Here is a 12,314-nt window from a genome sequence, read left to right as displayed (position 1 = left end):
CTGGCTTCTCTTTGTCGGCTAATGAATTGAATTGAATGCAAAATGGTTTTCCCCTGTAGTTGTCATTTAAAAATATATATCAAGGCAGGTTTCCAATGCTAATTAACTCACCTGAAGGAGGCTCCCCGGCCAAAACATTGCATTTCTTTTCTTTTCAGCATGGAATAAACCCGTTACCTGTTCCTTTGCAGCCTATACATGCTGACGCAGCTACTACTTGAACTAATTAACATAGCTCCTTGTCCTAGGTAATTTATAGCCTATTTTCCTGTGACCTAATTCAAGACAACCCCTGAACACAATGAAAACTCCTTTTGACCAAATTCCTCATTCTTCTTTGGCACTTATATCATTTGGGATCAATCCTTTTAGGATAATAGCATACATACAAGCCTGTAAATTAAAATAAACATATGCATGAGAAACAGATTTACTAGAAATTAAGGGTCTACAGGGATAACAAGACTTATAATGTCCCTTTTGTATAGCTGATTAGAAGCATGCTTTTTTTGTAATTGGCTCAATATGACAATATCATCAACAACAGAGCCAGTCTAATGTTTTCAGACTATGCAGATTTTCTTGTGTCATGATAAGAAATTTTCACATTCTCCTGTATCTAAGAATCATGCTTTCTTGTTGTTCTTGTGAGTGCTTTTTCACATAATAACTCCATACTTAGCTTAGTTTTGATGGCATATTTCTTATGCTTCTCTGAGTAGCATTCCTGGAATCTTGTGAGTATATGATTCCAGTCGTGTTTTCAGACATGCATAAACCATATTATCACTAATATTATCAGTAAATTACTATTATCTGATGTGTGAGTTTACTGAGTTACATTATGATACATCAATTGCAATATATTTTGTACAAAAAGATAAGTGAATGGAATGAGCAAACCAAAGCAACACATGAGAATAAAAGCAGGAGTTTCTTAATCATGTTAAGCAAAGTGTACTTTTGTTTTACATTATTGTGAAACTGAGACTTAAAGATGCCTGTTCAATTTTTGACATTTCTTTGACTGCAAACAGGCAATGCTTTCCTTCTGTGATCAGAAATCCACTTCAAACGTGATTACGGTCACCTTTAAGTTAAAAGGTGATGTGTGTTCTACCTAATATCTACCTTATATCCAATTGGATGAAATTAAAATACACTGTAGATGATTTACAAGGAACGAAATTTAAAATGTTTGTTTGATTTTGCTGCATGCATCATACAGTAAGTCAAACTATTTGAGATGCAAGGATGACATCACTAATTTACATAGGTCATTCCTGTCACCACCTCTCCGCAGTAAAGCTGTGTCGCTAGAAAAAACAAGCACCTAGCACAATCAGACCACATATACCTGCTACCATTTGTGATCATGTTCTGATTAAGTTCCTCAAGTGGTAATGGATTCAGAGAACTTGCTGTCTGAGGTTTTACAGTACTGGTAAGTGCTGAAAAGCATTTTCATTTTCCACCTTAACAGATGACTTATAACTATAGCGCTACATTTTGCTTTGGGCAACTTGGGTCAGAATCAATATTACTATCAGCTTTTTGAAAGAGAACCATTTTCACTTGTGCAAATAAATTGAATGTCAGTGAAAATTAAGCTAGAATTCAAGATGAGGAAAGGATGATATACCAGTCTAGCCCATTGTTTCTAGAATCTCAAGTGAATTATGTCATATTTGAATAATCTTAAACCATAACTATTAAATGCATGCGTAATGACTGACTCCACATGGAAACATCTGTGATATTTCCATTCAGCACCCCTTCACTTCTAAGCCAATCTGTTTATTCTGTAGCCTACTGGCACTGTATGAGAATAAGGGAGATGGTTGTGTCAAGAATCCCCTGCAGGTAGGTAAGGGGATCTGCAGTGATGCTTGCGCAGCAAGAGATGGGTTTAATAACAATCTTCTATCAGGACCCCAAAAAGTCAGAAACAAATCACAGGGCAAAAAAAACTATTAGAATAGAAAAAAAGGCCTCTTGCAAGATACAGGTCACATTATATGCATATTAAATGAGTGATTCATGACCTTCACTGAGCACCAGTGCAGATCTACAGTAGTTCAAAAGCAAACAACTAAATGTCTATACTCCACCCACGTTTAGACAACTGTCTTTACACCTACAACACAATACTGTAACAGGGACAAGACAAACATGACACTGAATGCATGCAAGACAACAAACGTAAAACATGTAACAGACGTAAAGAAATAAACATTTTACGATGGGAAGCTCACATCATCAGTCCTTAGTTAATGTACACATATTTTTTTGGGCCTCTTGATCAAGTAAATGTTTATTCTGTGAATGTGTTTTGTGGGTGTGTGAATGTGGAACAAATGTAGTGCTCAGTAATAGCAGAGTCTCTTAGGCTTTTCTCCAGTACTATCCGACAAGACATTTTTAAAGAATCTTATTATCTACCTCAACATCTCGAAAGTAACATATATGTGCTCTGGATTGTCTTGTTACAATGTCAATATCAATTAAATTTAAATGTGGGCACTACATGTTTTATAAGCTTGAGGAATTGTCAAATAATTATTTCCATGACCTGCGTTGCATGCTGTCGTGGCCAGTTTCTTAACAATTAACACAAAGTCTCAAATATATATTCAATATGCGGAACATGTTTTCTACCATGGGACAGAGACCCATTAAAAAAACAAATCATGGTCCAAAAACATAGGCATATATTTCTATTGTCAGAAATTATTAAAATTAATTTCAATTAGAATTAATTAATGTTAAACTCACAGTCTTTTGTGTGATGGCCAATACTGCTTTTCCTCAGCGAATCTTACTACAGTACATTTGTCAGGAGTGAAGATTTTTCTGCTCGCAACTGGCCTTCTAAATTCATGGTTATTCATCTAGCTTGCTGGTAGTTAATTACACGACAAAGACTTGAAATGAATTCTCACAGCATTATATTGTACTGTAGATGCCACAGCTTTAACATATGTCTGAATTATTTCACATTGTACAGAAGGGAGGAGGCTGGTTAGGCCCTTACAGTTTGACACTGAGGTCTGACAGGTATGTAATCACGACAACAATGAATGTCTGGTCACACAGTCACTTCGGGTTGCTCAGCTCAACAACGGATTTTCCCTGCTCCTCCATGAAATGTTTATTTCCTCCTTCTGTTCAGAAAACCACATCAGCTCCCTTAGCTCATCCATTGCAAGAGTAGAGTAAATCACCATACTCAACATATTCGCGATCTTCCAATAGCTCATTAATCTCCGCTTTTAATAAAGTTAGTGCTGGATACTACTGGCAAGAATACATTGCTCAGTTGTGAGGATTGTACAGCTTTTCTTGAATAAGGCAATGATGCAATCAATCAATCAATTAAAATCAATGTTGAGATGACCCATTTCTTTCTTATCCAGGGCAACAAATCCCCTAAGAGATCCAACCATTACCTGGTGCACCATCAGTAGTAAGACCAGTCACGTTTATGATCGATAACCGCCTGTTTATCACGGCTGTAACCTTCTAAAAAATATCTAAGATAGAGGAGATAAGATCTCTTTATTAGCCATACACAATTTCTTGCATTAGGAATTTGTCTTTTCGCATTCCCCAGCTTGCTCGCCACACAGGCACAGAGACAGAGAGAGAAGCTTGGGGTCAGAGCGCAGGGTCAGCCATTTATAAAGAACAAAGAGTGGTACCTTTCTGATCATTGGCATCATACTATATACCTTGTAACTGTAGTATGATTATGTACTAAATGTTTAGGCTTCTGTCTTTGGGATTTGAACTAGCTAGCTTGGACTCATTGTTCATCCTTTTGCAGCTTCTGTCTTGACCGATTTAAGCATTTAAACAAGGTAAGGCAAATGCCTTGTTTTCTGTTGATCAGTTGTTTGGGGTACTTCATTGGTAATGAATGATGAGCCTCAATGTAATATAAAATATTATTTTTAATTTGACCTACTTGTTTCCTATTAAAGTTATCCATTTTAGGATGAACATGCACAGAAGGTTTATGTTTAACTCAGCTTTAATGTGTAACAATTTTTTAGAAACAATATGTCTTTCCGTGTCAGTGTCTGTTAATTTGAGTGAAAAAAACAATTCTAGGTTTCTAATTTATATCTCACCATGTATTATTCATTAAAGTCTGGCCGCAATCTATTTTCCCTTTTTACTTTACTAGGGTTATATCGCTTTCACTTGTAAGATTGTGATTGTGATGGGCTGAATACGTGGGTATATGGCAGAACACAGAGTACACTGCATGAGCCAGTAATGTAAGGGAGTGTGTAATAATATTGTGGAGATGAACTCTGCAGTGAATAATGCTACATCTGCAGATATTCAGGAGCATTCTGCATACAATTATATGTCGAAGGCTCAGTAATGAGAACAGAATACCCATCATAAGTATGACTCACTGATTGTGCTACTCAAGAATTAGATTTCGTAGATTTCAAACTTTTGTGGGACGAGGCTAAAATCAAGGCCATGCGTGGATAAGTAACAGATCCTTGATGGGTTTGAGGTCCAGGCCATTTTAACTTTTCTTGTAGTTTAGAAGTCATTATGTATGTGCAATGCGCGATGTAGTAAATTTAGTTTTTTTTATTAATTATTTTTTCCTCCAACAAAATGAGACATTGATTTCCAACTGGACTGAATTCACAAACAGTGGTTTTGAAAGAGAATAATTCTAACCACAGCTAACCAACCAGTCACTGTTTCACGCAACAGTGTTAACAATGCAATACTTACTTATGACCTTCTAATTGTCATAATCAGTCATGATCATACACCTTCTAATTTGAAAACTAAATGGCTCTACTTTTCAGACTACCAATGATGGTAAGAACCAACAAAGAGCTTAAGTTATCAGATCTTACACCAAACTCTTTATGATATTTGTGGAAAATAGAGGGGCACAGAAGGATCTAGTCTCCAGCTGTCTGACTTACCTTAGGTACATTCTATTAAATATACAAAGCCCTTTTTCCTTCATTTCTATTTTTTGGCAACAGGGAGAGGAACAGACAGATGAACCGGTGGTGAAGAACTGTATGTTTATTTTGCTGACAGATGGTCTTATACTTATGTGCATGTATGTTGGCAGGGGGGCAGTGAAATAAGAGATCAATGGATTGTGTTGGCAGCACTTGGTACTTAAGAGCATGGAACACCACTATGATATTATATAATGTCATACGAAGGAAGCAAAGCAAAAACCACAACCAAACTGTAGTCACTTCATGTATCTGGAGTGATGAGCTTTAAGTAGGGCTGGGGACCACAGTAAAATGACATAAGACAGAGTATTTCACAAGACAAGGCAAACATGCCTAAGGTTTGAAATGAGAAACTCCTTACGTAATCACCCAGAAAGTGACCATAGAATGACATACACAAAATGGCGGCCCAATTAGGACTAGTCTTAGTTTCTTCTGCCAAGACTGTTTTGTACATCTAATGTTTTCACTTCTTGTTCTCATTTTTGCCTTTTTGCCTAAGGCTGAATTGTAAATTACTTTCACAAGTATAACCCAGATGGAACAATTAAAATATCACAGAATACCAGCCTTTTCCGTTTGTGGCATTTATTCTTAAAAGAAGGCAGACCCATTCAGATATCGCGGCTCCACTGATATCTGCTACCTTCAGACAGAATCAGACAATTTATGTAATCACTTCTCCAGGTGTATGCCTGCAGAAACCTGCAATAGTTTATCCATTCTAGAGTTTCAGGCTAAGCTTTTCTGAAGTGTGAACATTTTCTCTAAACCCACACATGAAAGCAGAACTCTAGTTTTACTGTATGTGTTTTATCATACACTACATGCAGCTTGCAGAATTTGTATTATAGGAGGAGCAAATGTTCTATAAATTCAAATGTTTTCCAAAAATAGAGTAAAACTTCATATCTATCATTCAGCTCTCTATTCCAGATACTAACAGTTGATTAATCTTTATAAGAAGCCTCTAACAGAAATACATAAAGAGTGGCAATAGTGCCACAACACCTTTCTTTTGCTACTACCAGAAATCTACCAGAATATGCACAGCACGTAGATGGCACACCTTAAGGGGTGCCATAGATCTACATTACAGGAATAAGAAGTAAGCAAAAACACGGAAGAAGAACCTGGCAGTTCATAATAGAAAGTCCTGGATCAAGGTAATGACCTTACTTAAAATATATGTTAGGCTGTAAGTATATGGGAAGTGGATAACAAAATGGGAAGTTATCTATAAAGGGCTTATTGTTACAGTTAATAGGAAAATTGAGATGCCATCTCTTATAAAAAAAACCCTAGTCCATATCGTGTAAATTACTGGTGTAAATTAAATCTTTATATTGTTGTGGAGAGAACAGATTATCTTCAAGTGGAGTGCAAGGTATGAGATCCAACCAATATCAAACCAAGTTTGACAAAGCCCACAGATTCTTCGTGCTTCAAAATGGAGAATGTGGTCATACAAAGATATTGAACGCTGGCTGGTCTTTTAAAATAATAGTAATTGTTTAAAAAATAATAACAGTGTAGGATATTTGTGTGTTATTTGTCAAATGATGTTAGACTTATCTACTATTAGGACTTGTTGAAGACCAGATAATGGTGAAATATGTTTAAATATATTAAACCATAAAATATTAAGGGGGTGTACTGGCTTTCTCATGACAGTATGCTTGCAGATAATACATGGATTGGTAACCACTGTACACAAGTGCACAGATGGACTGTTTGAAAAGTTCTGAAGACAAGCTAAACAACAGTACTAAATATGGGAAAACATCTAACAAGTGACCCTAGAAACTGGGAAAAACTACTTATTGCTTGTTAATGCCATTACTAAAATGTTGGCGTATAATATTTTAACCATTTGTATCTGTGAAACCTGATACAAAACCAATATGATCTTGAATCAATCACAGGAGACTTAAAAAATTAAAAACATTTTTAAAACATTTTTTGTCAGAAACATTAGTGTCAAACTCCTTAGTTTATACACCTCTTACCCTAATAAAGAATTTTGATGATTCCTTGGTAATACAATTAATCTTCTTCATAACAAATCTTAACAGGTAGTTTGGGAGCTGAAGAGTAGTATGACGAATAGCATGCATATTTCACAGACAAAATAGAAATGGTAGTGTCCAGTATAAGAGACCAAATTAATTAGTGAAAGAGGAATACATATCTTGAGTGAATAAAATACTGGAAGTTCTCAATTTATACAGTTGATATGTTCCTGATAGATACTGCATAACTCAAAAACACATAAATTAAAAAAAAACTTATTTCCAAAAGGGAGGCTTGTAAATATGGGGAATGTGTTCCAGGTCTACTTTGAACCCGAGGGTTAAAACTCTCAAATAACAGTAGTGGATGAAGTGGTGTGAGAACTGCTTCACACTACCTCGTTCTCATCATTATGGTGAGCACTGGGCCTATGTGTGGTCATCTTTAAAAAATTCAGCTTTTCACGACCAATGACAAGTAGCCTCAGGTTGAAAAGTGACTGTTTTTTATTTAATAAGGATGTAAGTGACGTTTTGTCCTTTCTTTACTTGGTGATGTTGAGGTTATTGTAAGAAAGGGCAAAAAATTAGTGGTGCAGCCATAACTAAATACCAAAAAAGAGCTAAATGTGGAGCTCAGCTGTTAGCAGACCCTTTGTTAAAAGTATATTTAGAATAGCACATATCAAGTAAAACTATCACATGAAAATTCACATAGAGAAATATTGAAAGTTTATGACTGAAAAAACAAGGGAATATGTGCAAAAGTTCCTATTTAGTGGGAAACTGCTCAGCTGAAGTGTCATTAGACACTAGTGCGTGCAGAGTATTGAGATTCCTTTCACTGTAGTTGTCACTATGGTAAGAAAACAATGAAGCTAAACACAACAAATTAAGTGTCAGACCTTATTCCCTTATGACAGCAAAATACATTATAAGTATAATAACATAATAAAATATTCTGTAGTTGAACTAAGACATTCTATCTATTGTAAAATGATTGTACATGTCATGGAAATTTTTCAGACTAATAAAATCATACTGTATGAACAAGAAGAGTACAATACAGTCATCACCAAATACCCTCTACACAATAGACAAAGGATTTTTAATACAGTGATGAAATTCACAGCTCTGCCTGTAGCACAGTAGATTGTTATTTTATACTGAATGGAGTAAAAATATGGCAACTTTTCTGCTAACCTTTTCCAATTGTTTTAGACCACACACACCATAATTACTGCATTGATATATAAAGGTAAAAACCATGTAAAATATTGATTTGTTTTCATCTCAACCCACCCTATTACAAACATCAATACATTCAATATACACACCATGTACAAAACATTTTGAAATGACATAAACAAAGGTTTTAGAAGGACCCACATTTTGACAGATGTTAATCTTTCCCCAAACATATCAGTTGAAACAGGCCGTGTGCAATGGTTAGATTGAGATATCCACGTATAGTACCTCTGTACATTTCAATAGATAATGAATAATGAAAGCTACAACTGCCTGACACCAAAGAGAGTATCTTACCTCTGGGGTTAGTGCATTGTTGTCAGATGTTTGGCTTGATAGCAGTATGTGTGTGAAACCGTCTTCTTTCCTAACCACAATGTCCCTAAACCGACAGTTGCTTTCATTTTGCCGAACATTGTATCTGAGTCTCTTGTCAAACACATAGCCTTTCTCTTCCACCAGCTTCCGTTTCATTGAGCTGTGCAAATTAATTCCACCATTAGAAAGTGTAGTCCCTGTTTGAAGCAAGAAAAACAAAGATTAATTCATTGCTGCTCTCATATCATAGTTAGTATTGCGTTTACAGTCTCATTTTTATAGCCATGGATGCACATATTGTACCATGAAAAAGACAAAATATCAAATAAAATCTAGGGACTAAAACAACAACCTAACATACTGTCTAATTTATTTTGGAACTGACCCTGGGGATTACTCATAGTGTATAGTAGGACGTGCAGTAATTAATCCAGGCTTTCAAGGAGTTTAGAAATAGTAAAAATAAAAGTAGAATTAATTTACAATCTGTTGAAGGCTGGTTTCAGAAATCCATTGTAGACAGATTCAGGCTTTGCAGCAATCATTACAACTCTCATTGCCATAATCCTCCTAAGTCAAAACTCGCTGTTCCTCCCACATTATCTATATATAGGTTATTCAACACATTTTGCATTGAGGTTGACTAAAGAGGGACAAAAAGCTTCTAGAATTCTAATGAACTTAACGGTCTTTGTACTCAGAAAAGCACTTGTATGATATTTAAAGTCTTGTGAGTGCACAATTAAATTGAATTCACATTCTCTTGTGATAACGAACACATAATATATGTGTGTATATAGTAGAGATCAAAATAAATGTAATCACTCTATTGATGAACATCTACACTATTTAGAGAAATAAAATATATGGTATTTGAATACTGATAAATGTTTTCTTGTCATTCTGGTTATCTAATCATTAATGACTGAATCAATTGAGTGATTTTGATTGCTGCATAAGCACTAAATCACCTCATTAGTGAATGAGTTGACTGGGCACTGAACGATGAGGTGATTTATCTTTCTGAATGTCAAGACTCACAAAAATCAATATAACAAAACACAGAAAGGAACCAATATGTCCCAATTACCAACAGAACAATGGTCTCATGCCATCAGTGTATTGGAGGCAGGACTAAATCACCTCAGCTGAGAACTTGCCACTAGTGGAGCAAGAGAAGATGCATAAAACAGACAAATCAATGGAGAGCTCCACATCTTGTGGCCTGGGCAGTGGTGCCTGTCAGCTACAGAGCTCCACATCTTGTGGCCTGGACAGTGGTGCCTGTCAGCTACAGAGCTCCACATCTTGTGGCCTGGACAGTGGTGCCTGTCAGCTACAGAGCTCCCCTTACAGTCAGTAACCTGACTGCACACAGCTACACTGATCCAGTACCAGGTCTCACTTGCTGCCTGAAAACAGCTTGAAATGAAAAGTAAGATGTAAAAAGAACTCCTGATATATGTTCTCAACATGCTCACTAAAAACAGCTTTCTTGAAAGATGAGAATGTGACATGCCTTGGTAGCCCAACTCGCAAGACTTGAGCTGCACAGAACTTTTATGGAAGAAAGCTGAGATGACATGTAGTATACTATATAAGGTTAAGAGACCATTATAATACAAGGTCATTTTCCTTATATTAACTTAGTGCATGCATTGCAATTATAAGTAGTACATTTTTTGATCCTCGGCATATACAGAAATTTTCATCATGAAATATCCCATAAAGCTGTATGTTTAGGGAAGGACCCACTTCATCATTGTAGAGCAGGTGACCTGCAGTAACCACTGTGTGCCAACAGCCCAACCATACACTGACACAGACATCCCATCTCATTCATGGCCCTCCTGGCCAAGACCAACAATGCTCAGCTGCGTTATCTGACGAGATCAAGCTCCACAGCATCTACACTACACATATATTTCTAGACAGGTTTACACCAGCCAGGTATAGGTTTAATTGGTAAAATGCTTTTGAACTGAACACCTTCAACAAAATATTTCTTTTGTTCTTTTATAACAATGCAATGTTTAAATATATGACTAAAATTTAATGTAAACCAAACAAAGCACAGAGAGCAGGGTATAATAACAAAATACTGACTCAACTCTGCAGGGTCATTTTCTTACATTACAGGGGTGTAAAAAGCACTCTTGATTTTAGTAGAAATCCACTAGCACTGCTTCCCCCTCAAAAAGGAAGCAGTGTTGCCTTAGCACCAGTCCAGGAGGTGTGTGCAAGCCTGGTTTGCCATATACTTCTTTCCTGAAGCTCTATACCAGCATTTTACTAGATACTAAATTTAACTAAGAGTACAGAGAAAATAATGCTCACAGGAAAGTCTTTGTTCATTGGGAAAGCCTGAAAATGAACACCAGTGCATCTAATTTTACTGGCTTGTTGCCTTGACTGCTTTGATTGTTTCTGCTGTTTTTAACTACTTTTCTTAATGGTTTTTATTTGACTGTTTTTGTCATCATGTAAGTCACAGATATTTTCAATGTCACAAGAACCAAATGAGGGCTACTTCGAGCCAGAGGTCTCCCCAGCTATTTCTGTAACAAAGAAGCAAGAGCGTTCTTCACACACCATGCAGTGTCACGAAAGCATTAGGCTGGAAGGATGATTCTGTCTTTCAAATCTAAGAGGAAATTCCTTAACTTTGGTGTGTAAATATATACTATTTCCACAATACAATTGCAGTTTTGTCATATTGAAACTATGAACCACAGTCCTGTACATAATCTACCTAATTTACCTGGATTATTGAATCATTTATTCAACATCATTTAACCAGACAACTTTACTGATGAAATCCATTAATTTCCTAGTCTTGACAGTGGTCCCATGCAGTCTTAAATTTGCCCAAATTAATAAAAAAATTTGCCCAAAAACAGTAATCTGAGCTGTTTTATAAATTTTCTCATGACTACATGACTCTCATGACATTAATATAAATGTTCACTTAACTTATTGATGAATTGTATTTTGGTTATCATGTGAAAGTTCTGTTACTAGGTTCCATGTAGGCCTAGGCATATAGAGCTTTTATGTTAGAATATCTGACTCTAACAGTTTTAAATAGTTTCAAGGTTTATAGCTCCAAATTACTTGGCTTTAAAAACATAGAGATTAGAATTAACCAGGTCTGAAATGGGCCGGTACATTATTATCAAACACTTGTGTGCTGGTACTTCTTCCGTCCTAGTTCTGAGTAAAAGCAGAGCCAAAATCAGCTTTTTTTCATAACCACACAAATTCCAGGACCACAAGCCTTCAGTGACACCTCGAGCTTCACAGGGTCCTGGGGAAAGTTGTGCCAACCACGATAACCAGATCTGAATCCTTCAACCATAGCCTACATACCATACTACCATAAACCAGAAACTTACAACCAACCAGAGAAAATATTCCAAACACCATAAATCGTAAACCATAACCATAGGACTGGATCCATGAACTGTTAACTATATAATTGTAACCATCATTCCATTCTCTCTGCAACAAGGTGTTTTTATTTCGATATGCAGCTAATTCAGGGATTAGTGCTAACTTTGTCTGCCCTCTTGGGGAAACTCTAATCACCATTACCAGGAGTGCTGTAAGCTACAGTCTCGATACTGCCAATGCTTACAACCTGCAGGATTCCAAAACACCTGACCAACAGACATTAAGCTCGAGAGTTCTTTGCAGCTGCCTCCGTGCGTGTAGTTGAATTATG

At 36.3% G+C, this 12,314-nt stretch overlaps 1 protein-coding gene across 1 annotated transcript in view; it reads right to left on the bottom strand.

Moving 5' to 3' along the window:
* LOC148816934 (chromodomain Y-like protein 2) overlaps positions 1-12,314 on the bottom strand; it is a 41,658-nt gene that overhangs the window by 6,932 nt on the left and 22,412 nt on the right. The window contains exon 3 of the mRNA XM_088939009.1: positions 8,570-8,787. Coding sequence (XP_088795135.1) covers positions 8,570-8,787 — 218 coding nt within the window. The remainder of the gene's footprint in view (positions 1-8,569; positions 8,788-12,314) is intronic.

Source organism: Atractosteus spatula, chromosome 21 (genome assembly GCF_055471065.1).
Source record: "Atractosteus spatula isolate fAtrSpa1 chromosome 21, fAtrSpa1.hap1, whole genome shotgun sequence".
NCBI lineage: Eukaryota > Metazoa > Chordata > Actinopteri > Semionotiformes > Lepisosteidae > Atractosteus > Atractosteus spatula.
This window is presented reverse-complemented; position numbering and strand designations above follow the sequence as displayed.